The 22,221-nt window shown below is 40.2% G+C and overlaps 1 protein-coding gene across 1 annotated transcript in view; it reads left to right on the top strand.

The window, feature by feature from the left end:
- The window catches only part of GNPTAB (N-acetylglucosamine-1-phosphate transferase subunits alpha and beta), a 50,128-nt gene that overhangs the window by 4,124 nt on the left and 23,783 nt on the right, over nt 1-22,221 (top strand). The window contains exons 3-9 of the mRNA XM_081958735.1: nt 5,369-5,488; nt 5,728-5,769; nt 8,187-8,392; nt 9,993-10,057; nt 11,517-11,651; nt 20,282-20,443; nt 21,294-21,473. Of these exons, the coding sequence (XP_081814861.1) occupies nt 5,369-5,488; nt 5,728-5,769; nt 8,187-8,392; nt 9,993-10,057; nt 11,517-11,651; nt 20,282-20,443; nt 21,294-21,473 (910 nt within the window). The remainder of the gene's footprint in view (nt 1-5,368; nt 5,489-5,727; nt 5,770-8,186; nt 8,393-9,992; nt 10,058-11,516; nt 11,652-20,281; nt 20,444-21,293; nt 21,474-22,221) is intronic.

The raw sequence follows: 22,221 nt of genomic DNA, 5'->3' as shown, positions 1-22,221 counted from the left end.
ATAGGTTTGCCATCATGGGTCTAGTGGTTAAGGCACCAGGTAAGAAATTTAGAGACCATGAGTGGGTTACCTTGGATCAGTCCTTCTCTCTCAGCCTAGAAAGAAAGCAGTGACAAAGGATTTCTGAAAAATTTGCCATGAAAATTCAGAGTCTTGTTCAGAGGAAATATTTGAGAGTCAACACAAACTCAAAGGTACACACACACACACACAAAAGAGAAATTGCACCAACGCTATTTCTTCTGCATTGTTTTTCTTTCCCCCTTCCTCAAGTCATAAATTCACTATGCAAGCTGAAGAAGAGTATACATTCTCTGTACAAATTGAAGAAAAGCAGAAAGAAAAATATGAAACACTGAAAAAATAAGAATGTTTTTTAAAACCAGATGTTGTATCCGATACAGATGTTATATAATATACAAACGTTTGGCTATTTATTTTTATTTGAAATAGTTTTAGTTGCTAGAAATGATAACGCAGACGAAACAATGTTGCTGCAATTTCTCCAGATTCTTGGAAGTAGAGATAATAAAAGTTTTCATTTTAAAAAAAAACACAATATGATACTTTGTAAATGTTTAGAATTGATGTACTTATGAATGTATAGTATCTGTTATAGAAACAGTTTTTCAGTATGGAATCTTCGATACCTTTAATCTTAGTTCCCACGACTTGGCTCAAAACCCAACCAACAGTTATCAAAAATTTTCCTGTGTCACTTAGTTGTTAATTCTTATCTTGGTCATGGTCAAGTTAATCCAATTTTCAATGTTTAAACAGTTAAACCTAGAAGTTTGGTTTGTACATATTAGGTGGAAATGTGGTTGATTTTTTGCAGCTTAATGTGTTTTACAAAGCCCTAAAGGTTCCTGGCATTTTCAGAGATCTGGAAATAGGCAGTGACTTTTTCAAAAACACGATACCTTGAGAATAACTCTGATTTGGTGTATTGATAGCCACTAAATGGCAATCATGGGGAGAACGAGGTTCTCCCATATAACACCTCTCCTGCGCGAGCTGCACTGGCTCCCTGTGGTCTACCGGGTGCGCTTCAAGGTGTTAGTTACCATCTTCAAAGCGCTCCATGGCACAGGACCTAGCTATCTGCGGGATCGCATTCTGCCCCATACATCCCTGCGACCAATTCGCTCTCACAGAGAGGGACTCCTCCGGGTGCCGTCCACCAGGCAGTGTCAGAGGGTGGCGCCCAGGAATAGGGCCTTCTCTGTGATGGGCCCAGCCCTTTGGAATGACCTCCCCCCAGATATCAGGACAACGACCGATCTCCGCTCCTTCCGCACGAAACTCAAGACCCACCTGTTCCAACTAGCCGGCCTGGCTTAACTAGAACTTTCTAACCTCCCTGGCAATTTTAATATTTTAATATTTTATATGTAAATTTTGGGGTTTTAACTGTTTTAATTGTTTTAATTTATTGTTATTTATTTGAACCTAGTGGCTTCCATTTGTATTTGACTGTTAAATATTGATGTCACCTCCTCCATGCCACACTTGTATTTTGATTTAATTGTACGTCGCCCCGAGTCCCTTTGCAGAGAGGGGGCGACTGATAAATCGAAATAAATAAATAAATAAAAAATAAATAAATAAATAAATAAATAAATAAATAAATAAATAAATAATAAATAAATAAATAAATAAATAAATAAATAAATAAATGTAGAACAAAATACAGCTCTATTTCCAGATACCTTACATCAGAAGATAACAAAATGGCACTTTGGATCCTTGTTTAGGCAGGAACAAATTCTCGATTAGCTTTATTCCATTACTCTGAACTGGCCTTTGAACCTTCCTAGATATCAACGTTTCTAAAGGGTTCCTGCCTGCCATTATTCTTCTGGTGTATTTTAGATATTTCACATTTTGTTAGTTTTGATTTCAGGTTTTCTTCTATTTTAAACCTTTTTTTGTCTTTTGAAATGAAAATTAGTTCAGATGGCATATACGAGCATATACAATCCTTTTGCTACTTGTTCTGACCTAGGCTTCCCAAGAGCATGAAGCAGCTCCTTGTCCCGATAAAAATCCCTTTTATTAATTTACTGTGGATTCTGCTCATTCACATCCAGCAAAGTCTTTCAAGGGAGGATTTTCAGTCACAGACCTTATCTTGCTTGGAGAGCTGCCAGGCCGATATCTGCAAAACTTGGCAAGGAGTCTCGGAGAGTCATGAACCAATTAAGCGAACTAATTATCTCCTGCAAACTCCACTTCCCTTTCCCCCCTCTTTTATTTCCTCTGGGAGGGGCCATTCATCATCCACCTATGGCCTTACTCCCAAATCTTTAGCTGTTTTCTTCGTCTGGCAACTCTGTGCATGCGCACACTGGGAACAGGCTCCAGCTGTTCATCTGCCTCACTGATGTCTGACTCTGAAGGCAGCTGATAACTGTCAGATGGCTCTGGTCTCCTCTCTGGCTTCGACACAGAGCACTCATCAGTGCCTTCCCCAGACTCCAGGACTGGCCCATGTTCCTCCCCAACCTCCTTACTGTCCGAATCTGCTGCCAACTCTTCTGGCTGCTGGCGGGCCACAACACTAGGTCACAAAAATGTGTAAACTTTATGATCGCTATATCTCTTAACCAATAGTATGTTACCAAAGGAGAGTTGAAAATGTACAAAATCTGGATGTTAAAAGTCTGTGAAGTTTCAATGAATTGTAAAATGGAAAATAGGAGCTTACAGACATTTACATTAGGTTCTAGCTGATTTAAAAAGGTGACACACCAAGAATAATAATATTTTTTCCACATTTCTGAAAATGTCAAACCCAAGCATTATATGAACCCATATTTATCCTTAGGAGAAACATACAGGCTTTTTGTTAAGATAGCCAAGGACAGATTAATTAGACCAGGGCTGTCAAACTCCCAGTCCATGGGCTGGATGCGTCACACTCCAGCCACGCCCACACCCGGTTTTGTGAAGGGGGGAAAAGTCCCGATACATCATGACGCTGCAAGATTGACATCCCTGAATTAGACAATTCTTGCACGGAGAAAGCTAGTGATAGTTATAAATGGTATCATTGGTAAAAAGTAAAAAAGAAAAAAAACCTAGGTGCTCAATTGGATAATTATGTAATTTTTTAAAATTCTCCAAACAATTGAACACCAGGTGCCACAAATTCTCTGTCGATACCCAAGAACTGTTCCAAATTAGCTGCAGTTTGTGATAGCAAGGAACAGCAATTATCCCCCAGAGTTTTTAAATAAATTTAGACAGTTCTTAACAGACACATAAAATTGAATGTCTGTGGTGGCATTCGGAAATAACTGCTGCTACTAGTTTAAAATCTGTTTATACGTCATCTAGAGATCACAGTTAAAAATACAGACTATTCTTTGTGCCTTCTTATAATCCATATTATTATTCACATATAGAACTATATATGAATATTCAGTTGTTTGTACTGCTACTCGTGCTCTTTAAAATACAACATGGAATTTATTTGTGAAATTTTGGAAGAAAGAACAACAGAAAAATACTAAAATGTTTTTATTTAATAATTGTGTGTAATTTGTGGTAGATTCGATTCTCATTCATATAGGTGAGTCACATGCTGTTGCTTCTGATGTCAATTCACATTTAAGTAATCATAAATAGATTTTTTTTCCTATGAGCCATCGGCCATTTCTAATTTTGAATAATCATAAGAACGATGGAGATACTTGCTCAGTGTTGCCTTCAAAATCTCTTGCAATCTTAAATTCCACTTTACTAAGCATATTTTATTTCACTAAATTGTGTTATTAGTCAAGGACTACCTGTATTTAAAGCAGAATATAATAATAATAATAACAACAATAACAACAACAATAATGAATACAGTATAACAACAATAATAATAATTTTAAAAAAGGATTTATAATGCGCCTTGCCTAGCATTTGGTCATAAGTGCCTTCCAGTCTTTGCATTGGCCATATAATTAAAAATAAGTAGCAGCAAATAGTTTTGGATCTTTAGAATGGATTGGGTATTTTAAGGATTAGATAATCATATTAATAAGCATCTAATTTTCCTTAAATGGAATTAAATTCTGCAGAAATGTTGAGTTTAATGTGAGTGCTTGTTATTCAGGATTTCACCAGTTACTCTAGTTAGGCAAATCCCTATTTCAGTTTATTCATCTTTGCCAATAGTTGTTATAATGGCTAAACAATACCCATCCTTCCTATTTAAAAGAACAACCATGGGCATCTAGAAATATAAAGATATTAAGTAGCAGATTATTATGAATATTTTTTTTAAAAAAACTATGTTTTTGTCTGATTAAGGGACTGTATCGGGCTTAGGCAAATCTTAATTCCCAATCAAGAAGCTCTGTGGGTAACTTTTATTTATAATTGGTCACCAAAAGAATAAAATGAGGAAATGAATCAGTGGAACTTTATATTGTATCATGAGAAGTTGAGGCGTGTTGGGAGATAATATTGAGTTTCATCTTTATTCCTCCTTATTGCATTCTGGCCTCCTTTGTGGTCAGTATACAGTTAATTAAAACAATGAGTATCTGATTGTTGGCACAGTAGCAGAATCACTGAGATCAGGTTGTCGCTTTGCTTTTTAAACATTAACCATTTTTTTTGAGTGCCAAATGCTGCTGATGCATTGTTTTCTTTCACATAAGCGTTTCTGGAATGATTCCCATTATAGAAGAAAATCACACCAATCATTTATTAAAGGCGGTTTAGATTACTAAAAGCATGATGCCTGCCAGCTCCTGAACTTGATGGAGTAATGGAAAGTTTCATTATAATAAACCTTATGGCAGTGGTGGCAAACCTATGGCACACGTGCCAGAGGTGGCATGCAGAGCCCTCTCTATGGGCACATGCGTTGTCACTCCAGCTCTGTTTCGGGTCTCTGCTGTGCATGCATGCACCCTTTCCCACTGGCCAGCTGGTCTTTGGGTCCTGCAGGGCATGCTCACATGCGTGGGCCACAGGTGTGCATGCGTGGGAGGCACATGCACATGGGGCCGTGCCTTGCAGTTTGGGTGGGGCATGGGCACATGTGCAGGATGTGTGCACATGCACAGGGAGGGGGAGGCATGCATACACCCACGCCTTGCAGTCTGAGTGTGTGCACACTTTTGCCATCACTGCCTTATTGTGTTCAATGATAGGAATTGGAAAGCTTAACCAAACAATGTTAATCTATCAAATGTATTAAATCCCTTATCATTTGCAACTTGTGTATTCCAGTATTTGAAGAAAAACATAATTTGTAGCACTATCTAATGCTTCACAATGAAATCCTGCGTAGATTAAACATGGTTATTTTTTTCATTTCATTCTCATTTTCATTTTTTTCATTTGTCTTTCAACGATTTCTAAGGCTTTGCTTACCTATGCCTATTGATGTGGTGTATACCTGGGTTAATGGCACTGATGTTGAATTGATCAAAGAACTGCAACAGATGAGGAAAGAGATGGAAGAAGAACAGAAAGCAATAAGGTATGGATATTGCTCTTTGTGAAACCATAAAAAAATGTTGTTTCTTAATGAGCCCCTTTTGCTTAGAAGATATTAGTGACCAAAGCTATTAACAAAAAAAGGCCATCTTATATAGATTTTGTTGATTTTCAAGAAAGAGGAGAACATTTTATGTCCAGTATATATAGTGCATCCATTCATATTGTATATGTGTAATATATTTGAGATGTGTAATTGTTTTATGTTTACTTGTTCTTTAGGGAAATTCTTGGAAAGAATGTCACTGAGCCAACAAAGAAAAGGTAAACAAAATAAATAAGTACTTTGGAGTTACGTTTTCTGTTTGCCATATTTCAGATTGGAGTTCAACTATGAGAAATTTTAAATGAGCAAAACACATAATATTTAACCTTAATAAAAATCAAGGCAAGATAATATTGTAGGAAAAGGTGTAAATTTTCTCCAATGTCCAATAATAAATATCTAATGTATTAAGTTAACCACATGGACATTCTGAGACACTGATTATTATGACCCAAGTCTTATAAAGCATATATCATTCTCCTACCGTATTTTTTAGAGTATAAGCATCTTTTCCCCCCCAAAAGAGGTTGAAAATTTGGGTGCATCTTATACACCAAATGTAGCCCCACCCACCCCCACCAGAGACCAAAAACATGAGACATGGAGGCAGTGATGGTCTGTGGCAATCTCTGCAGCCTGGAACAATTGATTGGGGGTATTCCGGCAGTCTGATCCATCCGCCAATCAGCTGTGCTGAATGAAGCTGCAATAAGTGCTTAAGCTGACCTGGCTGGTCAGAATTTGCAGCAGCAATCGCATTCAGAAAGCACACACAAGTAACTGATTCAGCAAGATTCAAAATAATAATAATAATATGCAATACATTAACAAAAGCAGGTTTTCCAAGGTAGGAGTAAATACAAGCAAAACACAAGCAATTCCACTTCCAGTTCTCGGTTAAGCAGGGCTCCTTCCTGTCTCCTTTTTGCTCACATAGCAAATTTCAGAGTCCAAATAGCCCTCATTGATTAACTTAGTTGCTATGCCTATTTATTGGCTGACCTTGTTACCGTGTGTCAGCTGAATACCCTGGATGCTGGTAAGCAGAGACAGAATTTTCTTCTTCTTATTTTCCTCCCCCAAAACTAAGGTGTGTCTTATACTCTGGAGCATCTTATATTCCGAAAAATACGATGTATAGCAATAGAAATAGCACTTAGACTTATATACCACTTCACAGTGCTTTATAGCCCTCTCTAAGCAGTTTACAGAGTCAGCATCTTGTCCCCAACAATTTGGGTCCCCATTTTACCAACCTGTGAAGGATGGAAGGCTGAATCAACCTTGAGCCTGATGAGACTCAGACTGCCAAATTGCAGGCAGCCAGCAGTCAGCAGAAATAGCCTGCAGTACTGCACTCTAACCACTGCGCCACCACAACTCATATACTGCATAAGTATGTTGTATAAGTCATCTTAGAGCAGTGGTCTCCAGCCTTTCTGGCTTGGCAGCCTGGTGAGGGATCAGAATGGATTGTTCTGTATGAGTGGCAGGCATGCACTCACCTGCCACTCAACATGGCCCATTTCCAAACAGGCTGAGGGGCCAGTAGTGGGCCGTAGCCTGGGGGCTGGGGACCCCTGTCTTAGAGGGATATTTAGGTTTAAATATGATACAGAATTAAATTATTTGGATGACCAGGTTGAAATGAATCAAGCTAGTAGCTATCAAAAATGCTATTGCAAAATGACCTGCTGGCAATGTAGTGAAATAAAAATTAATGTGCCAGATCAATAAATGGTCCATCTTAATAGAAGGAAGAAAAGGGCTATTTGTTTTTACTAGAACCAGGTCAAACAATGTTGAAGATTATGTGATAGGGCCTTGTGTGCCTAGTTTTGCACCCCAAGAACCTTTGACACTTGGAAGTTTTTGTTTTGTTTTGAAATTAAAAGTGGAATGGGAGTGCTTCACGAGGCCTTCTGCTTCCATTTCCCACCCTTAAAACCCTCCAAATCTTCTAAAAAGCACAGGGGGAAAGTGCCTCCTCTGGTGAGGGTTACCATTTGAGTGGATGAACTTCAGTGGCCTTTTAGAATGTGCATTCCTGCTTCTAGCCTCTTAAATGTTGCCCACCTCTATATTATAGTAATCCACATAGGGAAGTAATCCATCAGATTGGCAATGTACCAGCCACAGATGTAATGGCAGCTGCATCCTGTCAGGTGTCTATAGACCTAAGTCAATCAACCACATGATCTTAATAATTAAATGGCCAATATTTTACAAAACCAAAGTGAATAATGTTGTATTAGGATGTATATGAATAGCATGTTCACAAAAATATGTACTTTTTCTATGCTTGCTTATGTTCATATTGATATGTTCCTAATAAACAGGCTGTCGATAGTTTCCCAGCTCATCCCTAGTTTAAGTATTTGATTAAACTGGGTGATATATTAAACTGTACCCAACAAGGTGTGAAGTCTTACTTGAGAAATCTTTTTTTGAATGATACCATATATACAAACTAGATGGGGGTCTGAATCAGCTGCTGAACTAAAACTATGCCAAAAACAATGCCTCTACTAGCTTTTCAGATTCTGTTTGATCAAACATCTGTTGTGCGTAAATAACAAGCTATGCAGTTTTAATCCTAAATGTAAGCCTGGCTTTGATCCTCTCTTGATCCTAGTGAAAAACAACTGGAGTGTTTATTGACGCATTGCATCAAAGTGCCAATGCTTGTCTTGGACCCCGCTTTGCCAAACAACATTACTCTTAAAGACCTGCCATCTGTCTATCCTCTGCTGCGATCTGCCAACAATATATTCTCTGTTGCAAAGCCAAAAAATCCTTCCACCAATGTGACGGTTGTTGTTTTTGAGACTGCTAAAGAAGGTATGGATCCTCTTTCATCTTCTGTTGCTTGAATATGCATGCTTTCAATTTACCACTGGGCTGTTCTCATTGGTTTTCTTTTTCTTCAGAACCTTCTGTAAAGAGTTCCACCCCTTCTCCCTTTGTTGCCATGATTTAAGAAAAATCATTGGATAAATGTAATAGCCGAAAACATTATGTCTGAAAAAAAATAATCATTTTAATCTGATTCTATATGCAAAATACATAGATATTCTATCAATCAATCAGTGGTAACTGAAATCTCCTTATGAACAACTCTATGTGTACCCTGTTTCCCCAAAAATAAGACCTCCCCGGATAATAAGCCCAATCGGGCTTTGAGCGCATGTGCTAAAATAAGCCTTCCCCCCAAAAATAAGCCTTCTCCCGAAAATATTGTAACACAGCAGCAGCCGTGAGTTGACCACAGTTGCTACCTCCTGTACCTCAGAAATAATAAGACCTTCCCAAAAATAAGGCCAAGTGCTTATTTCGGGGGTCAAAAGAAAATAAGACCCTGTCTTATTTTGGGGGGAAACACAGGATATTCTACATGCAAATGTAGACATGGATATTCTATTATCTATCTATCTTTCTTTCTTTCTTTCTTTCTTTCTTTCTTTCTTTCTTTCTTTCTTTCTTTCTTTCTTTCTTATAAGAGAAGGTTTCATTTTGTAGTCAAAAATAATATTGTAAAACATGAAGTGTATTATAAAACTATGTGGATCCAGTCTTTCTATGATTCTGTCATCTTTGTGTAGCTTATTGCTACTATTACTTAAAATTCAAAATAGTATCTAAGCAAAGGCACAAGTGGAGGAGAAACTGGAGCATTGCATATTATCTCAGGTTTAAAATCAGATTTCCCCCCCTAGCTTCTTGTGAAATGACATTTCCCAATAAATTTTTTCATACAGTATGTCTTTTCATAGGGAGATTCATCGTTTATTGCTTCCTAACCTTTCTCATTTGGAATCCTATATGATGGTCTACTAACTTTCCAAATAAAGCCAGTCTCATTTTAAGTGTGTGTGTATGTAGAGAGAGGGAGGGAGGGAAGGAAGGAAAGGGGGAGGGAGAACCTATTCAGTTCTCAGTCTTGAAAATATTTGGCAAAATATTTACTTCTTGATTTCTTAATCAAGAAGTAAATGTTACAGCCTGCTTGGGTGACCTTGGGCCAGTCACTCTCTTATTCCTGGGAAAGAAGCAGTTTAAACCACTTCCAAAAAACTTGCCCAAAAAATTTGCAGGGTTTCATTAAGGCAATTGCTCAGAGTCAACATTGATTTGAAGACATCCTCCCCCCCCCCCCCAATCAAAAAAGGGAATGAGGAGCTGTGGCCTTCCTACCTAATCTTAATTAAAGAATACTAGTAGGCTTTTGTTTATACAGGAGTATTTGGGAAGGAATGGCTCTCTCTGTTCATTTTTGAAGATAGAGAACTGTAGCATGATGTAGCTTAATGGGATTCTCATCTCCATTCTCCCATGCTTTAAAGCATGCTCCTGGAAAATATATGTAAAATCTTAGTTTTATTTTTTTGAAACACTTAAGAATTTATGAAACGATTGGGATTTGAATTCCTTATTCTTTCAGCTGAAGATGCCCATTCCCTGATGTTGAAGGAGAGTATCAAGCAAACAGCATGGAGGGGATATTTGGTATGTTCCCAGACATTTGCTGGAAAATTAGTGTATATGCTTGTAATGACTTGCAGCCAAATATTTTGTCAGGGAAACCAAGTCACTGGTTTTAAATCTCTTTTGTTTTAATATTTCGTGATACTTGTAAGTGAAAAGTCTCTATATAATATTTAAAAAGGAGGGATGCGTTGGCTCAGTGGCTAAGACGCTGAGCTTGTTGATTAGAAAGTTCGATGGTTTGAATCCCTAGCACTGTGTAACGGAGTGAGCTCCCGTTACTTGTCCCAGCTTCTGCCAACCTAACAGTTCGAAAGCACGTAAAAATGCAAGTAGAAAAATAGGAACCACCTTTGGTGGGAAGGTAACAGTGTTCCATGCGCGTTCAGCATTTAGTCATGATGGCCACATGACCACGGAGATGTCTTCGGACAGCGCTGGCTCTTTGGCTTTGAAACGGAGATGAGCACTGCCCCCTAGAGTCGGGAATAACTAGCACATATGTGCATGGGAACCTTTACCTTTTACCTTAATGTTTAAACATGCTTGAACGTCTTCCCAAATATGGTTGAGTTCACCTCTGGGAAGAAATTAGGACATTTTTAAATAAATCAAGATGGGGAAAACCTACAGAAATGACTCTGAAATGCTTTCCCATCCCTTTACCAACTGTGGTCATAGGTGAGGTCTCTATTTTCTTCTGTTGCATGTTGTACCTGCTTGTATTCATGCATACAAGTAATCCTCAATTTATGACCACAATTGAGCCACAAAGTTTCCTTTAGTAAGCAAGACATTGTTAAGTGAGTTTTGCCCCATTTTATGATCTTTCTTGCCGCCATTGTTTAGTGAATCACTGCAGTTAAGTTAATAACATGGTGGTTTAATTCATCTGTCTTCCCCATTGGCTTTGGTCAGAAGGTAGCACTAAGTGATCACATGATCCTGAGACATTGCCATCTCTATAAATACACACCAGTTGCAAAGTGTTCGAATTTTGATCATGTGACCACATGACCACGGGGATGCTTGCAACTGTTGATGTGAAAAACAGTCATGAGTAATTTTTTTCCAGTGTCGTAACTTTGAATTAGTTGTCACTAACGTACAACTAATGGTTGTAAATCAAGGACTACCTGTATGTATTTCTGCATTTCTTCATATTGTATGTGCGTGCATGTGTATTGCTGGAAATCGGGAAAGTGGTTACAGTAGACTTTTTTGACATTGAGATGCTATCCAATTGCCTCTTCCCATAAGGATCATTGAGAAGATTTAGGGATTTGCTTATCTGTAGCACTGAGTTAGATCTGGTCCATTTTTCATTCCAGCCTTTCCTTTTCTAATTGGTCCCCAGGCCCCAGAATTTGCTTTCATTTGTTTCAGTCTTTGAAAGAGTTATTGTGCTGATGGACAGACTGGCAGAATTCCAAGATTCTTTATACATTCTTTCTCAGATGAATTTTTCTTCTTCTTTCAGACTACCGATAAAGAAGTTCCAGGTTTAGTGATAATGCAAGATTTGGTGTTGCTGAAAGGATTTCCGCTTACTTACAAAGAGACAAACCAGCTAAGAGCAAAGCTGCCAGAAGTCCTTGTTTCCAAAATAAAACAGGTAGGATGGTGGGAACCTGAGGAATGAAATCAACTGCCAATTCAATAAGGCAAAAGGTAAAGGTTCCCCTCGCACATATGTGCTAGTCGTTCCCGACTCTAGGGGGCGGTGCTCATCTCCATTTCAAAGCCGAAGAGCCAGCGCTGTCCGAAGACGTCTCTGTGGGCATGATCGAATGCCAAAGGGGCACGGAACGCTGTTACCTTCCCACTAAAAATGTTTCCTATTTTTCTACTTGCGTTTTTACATGCTTTCGAACTGTTAGGTTGGCAGAAGCTGGGACAAGTAACGGGAGCTCACTCGGCCTCACAATTATAAATAATAGGTTATGCCCTCTACTAAATACTATCTTTCATTTTCCGTTGTTCTCTCACATTTATTTTATCCTGCCCAATATTAAAGTAAGAATACTCCTAAAATCAAAACTGAAATTTGAAAACATGGAGATCCATAAAGCTATCCTATCTTACCATGATGTACCAATTCATTGGAAAAACATAGTACTATAATTAAGAAATTGCAGGATAACAGGGACCAAGTGCTGATTCATTTCCAACATTTCTATGCCTGTTTATACTATATAAAACAGCCCTAGCCAACTAACATATACATGCATAATAAAAGCACAAGTTTAAAACTCTTAACATATCAGCAGCACAATACCATCTCAAACATGCTGTCAGGCCTGTAATTATATTCTTTTTAGGATCTTTGGCCTGCCACACTTTCTTATAATTTTCTATGCTGTTTCATTAGTGTAGTAGTTGGGAGGGGGGAATAGAAAGGAGTAGGATTGTAGAATGGATTATTGACATTCTTTTGTAGAAGCCAAGGTCATCTTTTGTCTTCGCATCTCGACACCTGGCCGGAAGAAGATGGGTGTACATGCCAGCGTGGAAGATGATGATTGGAACATGTGATGGATTTGTGGGTGTGGGGAGAGATCATGAACTTTCAACTGGTTGAACTTAGAGAATGTACTTCCAGAGTTGAAATTTCCATAGCAGTACTAACATGCCTGCGGAATAAATTGCACCATTAAGGATGTTTTGCCTTGGACAATGATTTATTTCTGCATGGTATTTAGAACCCTAACATTATTTCAACTCTCTACTTTAAAATTTTTTCACTAGCTCCCTCCCCCTATCAAGGGGGAAGGGCTGGTGATGAAAGATCTGGTGATGAGGTCTCGGCATTCTCAATGCTGACCGAGACAGCGTAAATATCAGCGAAGAATTAATGAGAAGCTTTTGGTGATGATAAGAGGAGTACGGAACTTCAAAGGCAATGGAATGCTGTTTCCAGTTTAATTGCATCTGGAGGAATGCAGGAGGAGACGCGACAAGACAAAGGAAATCTCAGACGGACTTCTTCAGCAAAATTGTGAGTGCATGCTCCCCCTCCTTCCCCCCCAGCTTAGAAGCAAGATTGGAAAAAAAAAAACACCCTTAGAACGGAGGTTTGGGCTCCTTCCAGACGGCAATAAATGAAATGGCATATCACCCTGCAACTAGATGGGAGAGAGATTCCCTTTCAAAATGGGAATTTCAAAGGAGGCAGGAAGAAGGAATTTTTCCAGCATCTGTCACTTGCAAGCCACCACAAATGGGGCTGCAACCAGTAAATGAAGCAAATTGGGCAGTAAATTGGGCTTTCCTCCCAGGACTTGGATGGAAAAGATGCTACTTACAAACTCCTTTGCCATCAGCATGGGGAAATGCTCCAAGCCAGCAGAGGGCACCTACTTGGCCCATAACTCATCCAAGCCAGCAAAGGGCACCTACTTGGCCCATAACTCCTCCAAGCCAGCAGGAGGGTCCTTGGCACGTAAAACCCCCTAGCCAGCCATCATTGGTTGAGCTGCAACCTGTGAAGCAGGCAACCCCGGGATGGGTCTTAACCCCAGGTCATGGATGGGAGGGATGCCAGTGGGCACCTGCCCTCCCTCAGCAGATGGCACCATGGCAGAAAGCTGGGCAGTGGCCAACCGAGGGATTGACCTCCCCACCGGTTCCAGTCTCCCCTGCAAGGCCCCAAAAGGTTCTTACCAGACCTTCCTACAGAGAAGAAATCTCCATGGAAGAAGGTATTATCAAAGGGAGGCCTGCGGGATGGATGGCGGGAAATTGTGCGCCTGTAAGGCCCCAAGTGGTTCTTACCCCACCTTCCTACAGAGTAGCAATCACCAACATGGAAGAAGGGATTACCAAAGCCAGGCCTGCAAGATGGGAAGCGGGACAAGGTGCATCTGCAATGCCCCAAAAGGTTCTTACTCCACCTTCCTACAGAGAAGCAATCTCCACCATGGAAGAAGGGTTTACCAAGGGGGCAGCTGCAAGTTGGAGAGCAAGGCAGTGTGATGAAACGGTTCCTAAGTTTAGAGATGTAACTAGGTTCCATTCCTCGTGGGGGCCAATTAAATGCCACCATTGTTGTCAACTTGGCCACAGAGCGTCAGAGTGTTTGGCTCCAGCCCCAATGCCACAAACGTGCGCACCAACCACCACGGCGGTAAAGAGAGGGTCCCAGATGCCACCACAGAAGAGTCATCTGGGCCAACAACCTCTGGAAGAGGATCCCCAACTTAAGGTGAGGAAGTGTCCTACCAAGGGGGAGGCCTCGGAAGAGGAAAAGGGCAGACAATCTCCGGAGGAGGATCCCCAACTTAAGGTGACAAAGAGTCCAACTAAGGGGGAGGCCTCGGAGGGGGAAAAGCCTAAACGACCTCTGGAAGAGGATCCCCAACTTCAGGTGGCGAAGAGTCCTACCAAGGGGGAGGCCTCGGAGGAGGGAATTGCCGAAGAACAAACGTGTGTACCAATTGCCACGGTGGTTAAGAGAGGGCCCCAGATGCCTGCACAGAAAAGTCATCTGGGCCAACAACCTCTGGAAGAGGATCCCCAACTTAAAGTGACAAAGTGTCCTACCAAGAGGGAGGCCTTGGAAGAGGAAAAGGGCAAACAATCTCCGGAGGAGGATCCCCAACTGAAGGTGACAAAGAGTCCAACTAAGGGGGAGGCCTCGGAGGGGGAAATGCCCAACCAACCTCTGGAAGAGAACCCCCAACTTCAGGTGATGAAGAGTCCTACCAAGGGGGAGGCCTCGGAGGAGGAACAAGGCCAGCCGTGGATGATTGAATCCAAGAGCCCAGAACCTACAGCACCTGCAGCAGAGAGCCCGAAACGGCCTTGGGAAGAGGTCGCAATGGACTTCATCATGGAACTCCCAGACAGCAGTGGGCATAAAGTAATTTGGACGGTTATTGATTTGGTTTCAAAGCAGGCACACTTCATTGCTTGCTCAGGATTGCCATCCGCAAATGAATTAGCGAAAATGGTTGTGAAACACATTTATCGCCTGCATGGAGTACCCAAGAAGATCATTTCAGACCGCGGAGTCCAGTTCATAGCCAAGTTCTGGAGAGAGGTCCTGAGATCTATTGGGTCCACACAAGAACTGAGCTCAGAGGTTCATCCCAGCATGAACGGTGCAGCAGAGGGAGCCAATGCGGTGGTGGAACAATACATCAGGTGTTTTGTGGACTATCAGCACGACAACTGGTCGGACTTGCTACCCTTCGCCGAAGTGGCGTACAACGATGCGGTCCACAGCAGCAGAGGATTAGCGGGTTTCCAGATTACCAGTGGCATGGGAGTTGTTGCCATGCCTGAGTTGCCTAGAGAACCTCCTTCTTTCATGTCTTTGAGTGAATGGATGGACGTGCTAAAGAAAGGATGGGAGAATACGAAGAAGGCTCTAGCAGTTGCGGCAGAAGCCTACCAGAAGCAAGATGATCAACGTCGCTCATTCCTAAACCCCTACCGTGTGGGGGACAATGTTTTTGTATCTACCAAATACATAAGATTAGAAATGCTTAGCAAGGAATTGGGTCCAAAATTTCTAGGTCCATTCCCAATAGTGAAGATAGTTAACTCAGTTACAGTTCAACTCAGTCTACCCAGAAGTCTAGGGGAAATTGACCCAGAATTTCATTGTAGTTTGTTGAAACCAGTAATTGGGTCTAACAGAAGAGCATCCACCCAAGCTCAATCTCCTCCTTTAGTGATGGAAGGGGAAACACAATCTGAGGTGGAAAAAATTGTAGATTTCAGGCTGAATAGGGGTTGCTTACAGTACTTAGTGCATTGGAAGGGTTACCCTTGGTCTGAAGCTAATTGGGTGAACAGTGGGAACCTAAAAGTAGAGAAGTTAGTAAAGCAATTCAATGGGAAGTTTTCCGAGAAGTCAAGGGGTTCCCCTGGGTGGAGAAGAGGTGGTTAATTTTGTTATGTTAACTTTTATGTTATTCTCTTTGCAGGAAACGTTTTTCTTTTGAGGAGAGGCCGCCTGTCAGGCCTGTAATTATATTCTTTTTAGGATCTTTGGCCTGCCACACTTTCTTATAATTTTCTATGCTGTTTCATTAGTGTAGTAGTTGGGAGGGGGGAATAGAAAGGAGTAGGATTGTAGAATGGATTATTGACATTCTTTTGTAGAAGCCAAGGTCATCTTTTGTCTTCGCATCTCGACACCTGGCCGGAAGAAGATGGGTGTACATGCCAGCGTGGAAGATGATGATTGGAACATGTGATGGATTTGTGGGTGTGGGGAGAGATCATGAACTTTCAACTGGTTGAACTTAGAGAATGTACTTCCAGAGTTGAAATTTCCATAGCAGTACTAACATGCCTGCGGAATAAATTGCACCATTAAGGATGTTTTGCCTTGGACAATGATTTATTTCTGCATGGTATTTAGAACCCTAACACATGCATACAAAAGGGTGAACTGACCTCCCTTTGTATCCAAAATTGAACTCGAGACAGTTGATGTTGACCACTTTAAAGGTTGGTTGAATATCTATGGAGATATTTCCAAGAATTCGAAGTTTTTAACAGCCACATGTTATTTAAATTTAGGATTTAATTAAAGGCGTGGCAGAATTGGGAGAAGGGATGTTAGCTTGTTTTATTACCCTTCTTTAGACAAATATTGCATTTACTTCATAGCAGATACAAGAAATAACTTCATAGATGTTTATGTCTGATCACTAGGTGTCACTGTAGCCTTATCTCATACATTTGAATACTGAGTTGGCTTCCCCAGAATTTTCCCATCTTTTCATACATTTTGAACTATAATACTACTCTCAACCTGCAAACACTATATTTCAAAGAGATTATGATTCATTACAAAGAAAACGTAGTTGGCTCCATAGAGGTCATATTATATATATAATCCACTATAGTGATGGCAAAATGTTTAGGATCTCCTGTTTTGATGTCAAGTCCACAAAACAGGAGGTCCTAAACATTTTGCCATTGCTGAAGTGGGTTACAGCATTCAGAAGTCTCACCTAGGAATTTGTAGAATTATCATGTAACGTATCTAAATATTAGGATAGTTTGCAAGTTGAATCTCCTTATATATCTCCCATCAGATCCCAAAATTTTAAAAAAATTCCACGTTAAAAATTAAAACTATTTTTTACTTAAATTTAAAACATGGAGTTAATTACCAAAAATCTCACAAGATTCCCCCAAGAGACTGGCTATTTAAAAAGTAGTGCCGGCATTAAGAGAATTATCTGTCAAACCTTGCCAGTTTTCTACAAGTTCCCTGGTCTTAAACTGGGAATCATTGCTGTATATGGGATTCCTTGATATTTAGGAAGGTATATGTTGCTGGGCAACAGATAAATTAATGCAACATTCCCACATGGAATGGAACTTTTGAACACTGTATAAATATATATAACTGCAGAAAGGACGGTGTGACATTGTTGAGATTGTAAAGCCATACAAGGTTTTGCAATCTGTAGCATTATTTTTGGAGAGTGTCTTCATAACTCACCTCGGTCTTAACTCCAAGGACGTTAGCCTTTCATCAGATTGCCTAGAAGATAATGCCGTGGAAAGACAGAGATTTATCAGATTGTCCTAACGGTAGATGTCATGAATCACATTTGGCGCTATCGGGTAGCAAGAGAATATCAATCATCCACAGTGTCATAAGAGACAGCTGGTCTTACATTTATGATTGAATGAAATGGATGAAGTAAACAAATGTGGGAAAGGAAAGGGGAAAGGTCTGTTTTAATAATTCTGGCTCAGAGCTAAGTTACCTTCCATTTATGATAGCTGAATAAGCAGGCAAGACAAGTATATTTTATGATACCATGGTGCTGCTTTGCCAGAATTGTCTGGTTTTCTAAGGAAATTAAAATGTTTTACAGTAGTCTTCAACTTAGTACCGCTAGTGACAGCTTGCAGGTTACAATAGCACTGAAAAAGGGACCTACAACAGATCCTTGCACTTACAACCATTGTAGTATTCCCAGCAGTCACATGATCAGAAATCGGGTGTTGGGCCATGTATCTAGAATAATTGCAGCATCCCAGTCCCCATTTTCAACCTTCCCAGCCAGCTTCTGTTTGTTCTGACCTAGGCTTCCCCCAAAAGTAAAAGACAGAATCCTGGTCCCGACAACACCCCTTTTTATTAAACAAATGTGAATTCCTCTCATTCACATTCAGCAAGGCCTGGCAAACAGTCTTTCAAAGGAATATTTATGACTACAGACCTTATCTATCTTGGAAAGCTGCCATGTAAATGTTTTCCAAATGAGGTGCTGTGCAAGGAAAGACTGGGCACAGAGTCTCTGAGATTCATGAACAGAACTTCATACTCCTGAAACAAATCTTAACGCCCAAATGAATGAATGGTTTCCTGCAAAAGCTCACTCCCCTTTCGCTCTGCTTTTATTTCCAATGGGAGGGGCCAATCACCGTCCACCTGTGAACTTACTCCCAAGTTGAACCTTGTTCCTTAGCTGTTCCCTTCGTCTGGCAGCTCTGCGCATGCGCACACTAGGAACAGGCTCTAGCTCTTCCTCTGCCTCATTGCTGTCTAGCTCCATAGGCACCTGATCCCTACCAGACGGCCTCGGCACCGTCCCTGCCTCCGACGCAGAGGCTCATCCAAGCCTTCCCTAGCCTCCAGGCCCATGCTCCTCCCCAGCCTCCTCACTGCCTGACTCTGCTGCCAGCTCTGCTGGCCACTGGCAGGCCACAACACTGTTAAGTCAATGAGGGAAGCCCGATTCATTTAGCAACCGTGATTCACTTAACAAAAGTAGTGATGACAAAAAAAGATTGTAAAATTGGACACAGCTCACTTAAGGGCCTTGCTTAGCAATGGAAATTCTGGCTCCAGTTGTAGTTGTAAGTCAAGGAATACCTGTATTTAATAAAGTTCTTAGTCTAGTTTCAAACAGACATTGTTCACCTAGGAAGCTATATGTTCTTTTAGATTAGTTAGCACTGAAAGATGACACTTACATGGGTTTCTTTTAGTGTGCGGCATTTACAACATTCAATTGGAAAAAAAATCTCCCCCCCCCCATTTATCAAAATTGCTTGTTTTGTAAATTTGCCCTTTGTTCTTAATTTTATGAAATATGCTCATGTATAAAAACAATATCTGTGAACATCCCAGCTGTGACTTTTTTCCAGTTTGAAAATTCTTTTAGATAACAGTGGAAAGGAAACAACATTTTTAAAAAAGCAAATGGATAGCAAACTTCAAAATGGATTTTAGTACGAAGGAGATTCAATTTGCTACTTATCTTCATCCTGATCATTTATAAAGGGTTTATACTGAGGCAGATTAGATCAATACCATTTTAGCTGTTTTTGCTGGGTTTTTTTCCATAATACACACACACACACACACACACACACACACACACACACACACACACATATCTGACATATGCTTTATCTGAGGATAAAAACATCCATTTGCTATTTTCACTGCTCTCTGATGCAGTCAACCACTTGCCTTTTCTGAAAGCAGACATCTAAAATAATTGGTGGCAAGTGACAAAAATAGCACATCAAATGTTTTCCTAGTAATGGATTACCTTGCAACATGCTTGTAATAAGGACTAAGGAAGATCAACAAATGGATTTGTTTTCCTTTCCTTTATCTCACATTTCTCTGTGCTTTAAGTCATTATTTCTTAACCTGTGTAACTAAGTTTTATCCTGTCTGGGGAAGTCTGGGAGTTGAAGCCCACACTTCTTAAAGTTCCTGGGGTCAAGAAACACTACTTTAAGCTAAGTTCAAATGTTTTGGAGAATACTGTGCACAGTTAAATAGTTTGATTGGAAGTTTCATTACAAGGTATTGTTTGGTATCTTAATATGATACCAAGGATAAATAATGTATTGTTTGGGGAGATATAATGTAAGGATTATAAAGTGTTTATTTTAATTAAAAAATAAATCCAGATTTATAGATCCTAATGCAAAGAATATCGAAGAAACCAGTTGATGCAAGATTTAACACAATTGATCTTCTGAAGCAGAACTTGAATTGGAAACAAATTATGTTTTCATACTTTTCTCCTCTCTTGTGTTGCTTTTCTGTATAAATTCTTTGTCAAATAATAGTTTGTCATTTTTAATCAAACAACTAGGCTTATTAGTACTTCCAAAACCAGGGTTGTATATTGGTGCCAAATCTATGTATTGTAACAGATATAATAGAAAGCCATGTGAGTTGTGAAAAGGGAGAAAAATGACTAATTTTATTCCAGGGTCTGAAAATGTTGCTTTTCTATACAGTTGCACCTTTATTCTGAAGCCAGCGTAGCACTCTTGCAACTGATTGATCCTAAGGTTTTCCAAGAGCTGAACAAACAAGCAAAGAAGAATATGACTATAGAAGGAAAAGAACTCACCCTTAATCCAGCTTATTTATTGTGGGATCTCAGTACCATCAGCCAGGTAGGCAAAATTATTTAAGTAAGGAAAAACACATTGAACATTTTTCAGATTTCCTTTAAAAGAAGGAAGGAGAAAGAAGTAGAAAATAGAATGGTATTAATACACAAATATATGTTTAAAAGATCTTATATGTGGAATCACTATAATGTAAAATAAAAGGAAGAAGAGGGAGCTTAAGAGTGGTATGTAAATACAGATCCAGGTTTGCTCGAACACCATCCCGAAAATACATCAGAGTAAAGAAAATATGAAAACACAACAATGGAAGGAGGAAAGGGAGAAAGGAGGAGAGGAGAAAGGAAAGGAGAGGGAAAGAAGGAAGGGTAAAGGAGAGGAAGGAAGGGAGGGGTAGTAAGAGTGGGAGAGAGGGCAGGAAAGGGAGGAAGAGGGGAGGAGTAGGGGAGAGGGAGGGGAGGAAGAAAAGAGAAAGGAGAGAAGGAAAGAAGAAAGTAGAGAAGAAGGGTGGGTAGGAAAAAGAAAGAAAGGGAAGAAGAAGTAGGGTTGTAATATAAGATAGATGTACAGGATGGCAGGAAAGCAAGCTCGAATATAGTATTATATCTTTAGGGAAAGAATGGAAGCATAAATGTTAAAGGATAATATATAACACTAATGATATTTATGAGAAATGTGTATTTGTGAATGTATGAGAAACAAAATATTTTTTTCCATATTTGATGACAATTACATTTTATAGTTTGACAAAAATTTTTTTAGAAACAGTGAATTGTGTATCTATAGACTAGATATTTTGGATGACAAGGTATCATTTTCAGCCAGATGGCTAGAGAGAATGGGAGCTATAGTCCAAACATATGTATGTTGAGAAAGTCAATTGCTCTTCCAATAGTCTAAACAGGATGAAGATATTTCACCCAGCCGCTTTGAAGATAATGAAGAGTTGCGGTACTCATTGCGATCCATAGAGAGGCACGCCCCCTGGGTACGGCATATCTTTATAGTCACAAATGGGCAGATTCCTTCCTGGCTCAATTTGGACAGCCCTCGGGTTACTATAGTAACACATCAGGTAAATGTTTTTGGAAACCTCTACCTCTTCTTGCATAAAGTAAAAAATAAAAAGATGTTTGTGATATCGATAGGTTAGGCGGCAGTGTTTCTCAACCTTGGCGACTTTTAAGTCCTATGGATTCTGGGAGTTGAAGTCCATGGGTTTTAAAGCCGCCAAGGTTGAGAAACACTGGGTTAGGTAGAGAGAAGGGCAGCATTCACAGCTCATGGAAAAACATGTCAGTACAATCTTACCAAATTTTTTGTCTTCAAATCCTCACAAATCAAAACACCAAGTTGGACAACCTTGATTTATTGCAGCCTGAATAAGTGGCATATATCGTAGTATACCCTTCTTCCTCCCTCCCCCCCCCCGGCGTTTTTCTCATATGGAACATGGTAACTTTCGTTTCTAGGTTGCTTACCACAGCTGGCAGTGCTGCCTGACCTAAAATAGTGGTTGAATTTCACAATGATTTTTCAAAACAAAGCAGAACATAGAACATCGAATTGTAGGAAAGGACCTCAAAAGGCTTCTAGTCCAACTCCCGACTCAAGGGCAGGAGACCTGATATCAGTGACGGCGAACCTTTCTTATGGTGTGCCAAAATTGTGCTCGTGCATGCCCGCTCGATTCCCCGTCCACCTGCGCATGCAACCCAACACGCATGCGTGGGCGACCCCTCCCCAGGCTCTAGAGGCTTTCCTGAAGCCTGGGGAGGGCGAAAAACAGCCCCAGTGGGCCAACCAGATGTTCAGGAACGAAC

Source organism: Natrix helvetica, assembly GCF_964273705.1.
Source record: "Natrix helvetica genome assembly, chromosome: 6".
NCBI classification, from domain to species: Eukaryota; Metazoa; Chordata; class Lepidosauria; order Squamata; family Natricidae; genus Natrix; species Natrix helvetica.
The sequence above is the reverse complement of the archived record's forward strand: the minus strand, read 5'-3'. Positions and strand labels throughout refer to the sequence as shown.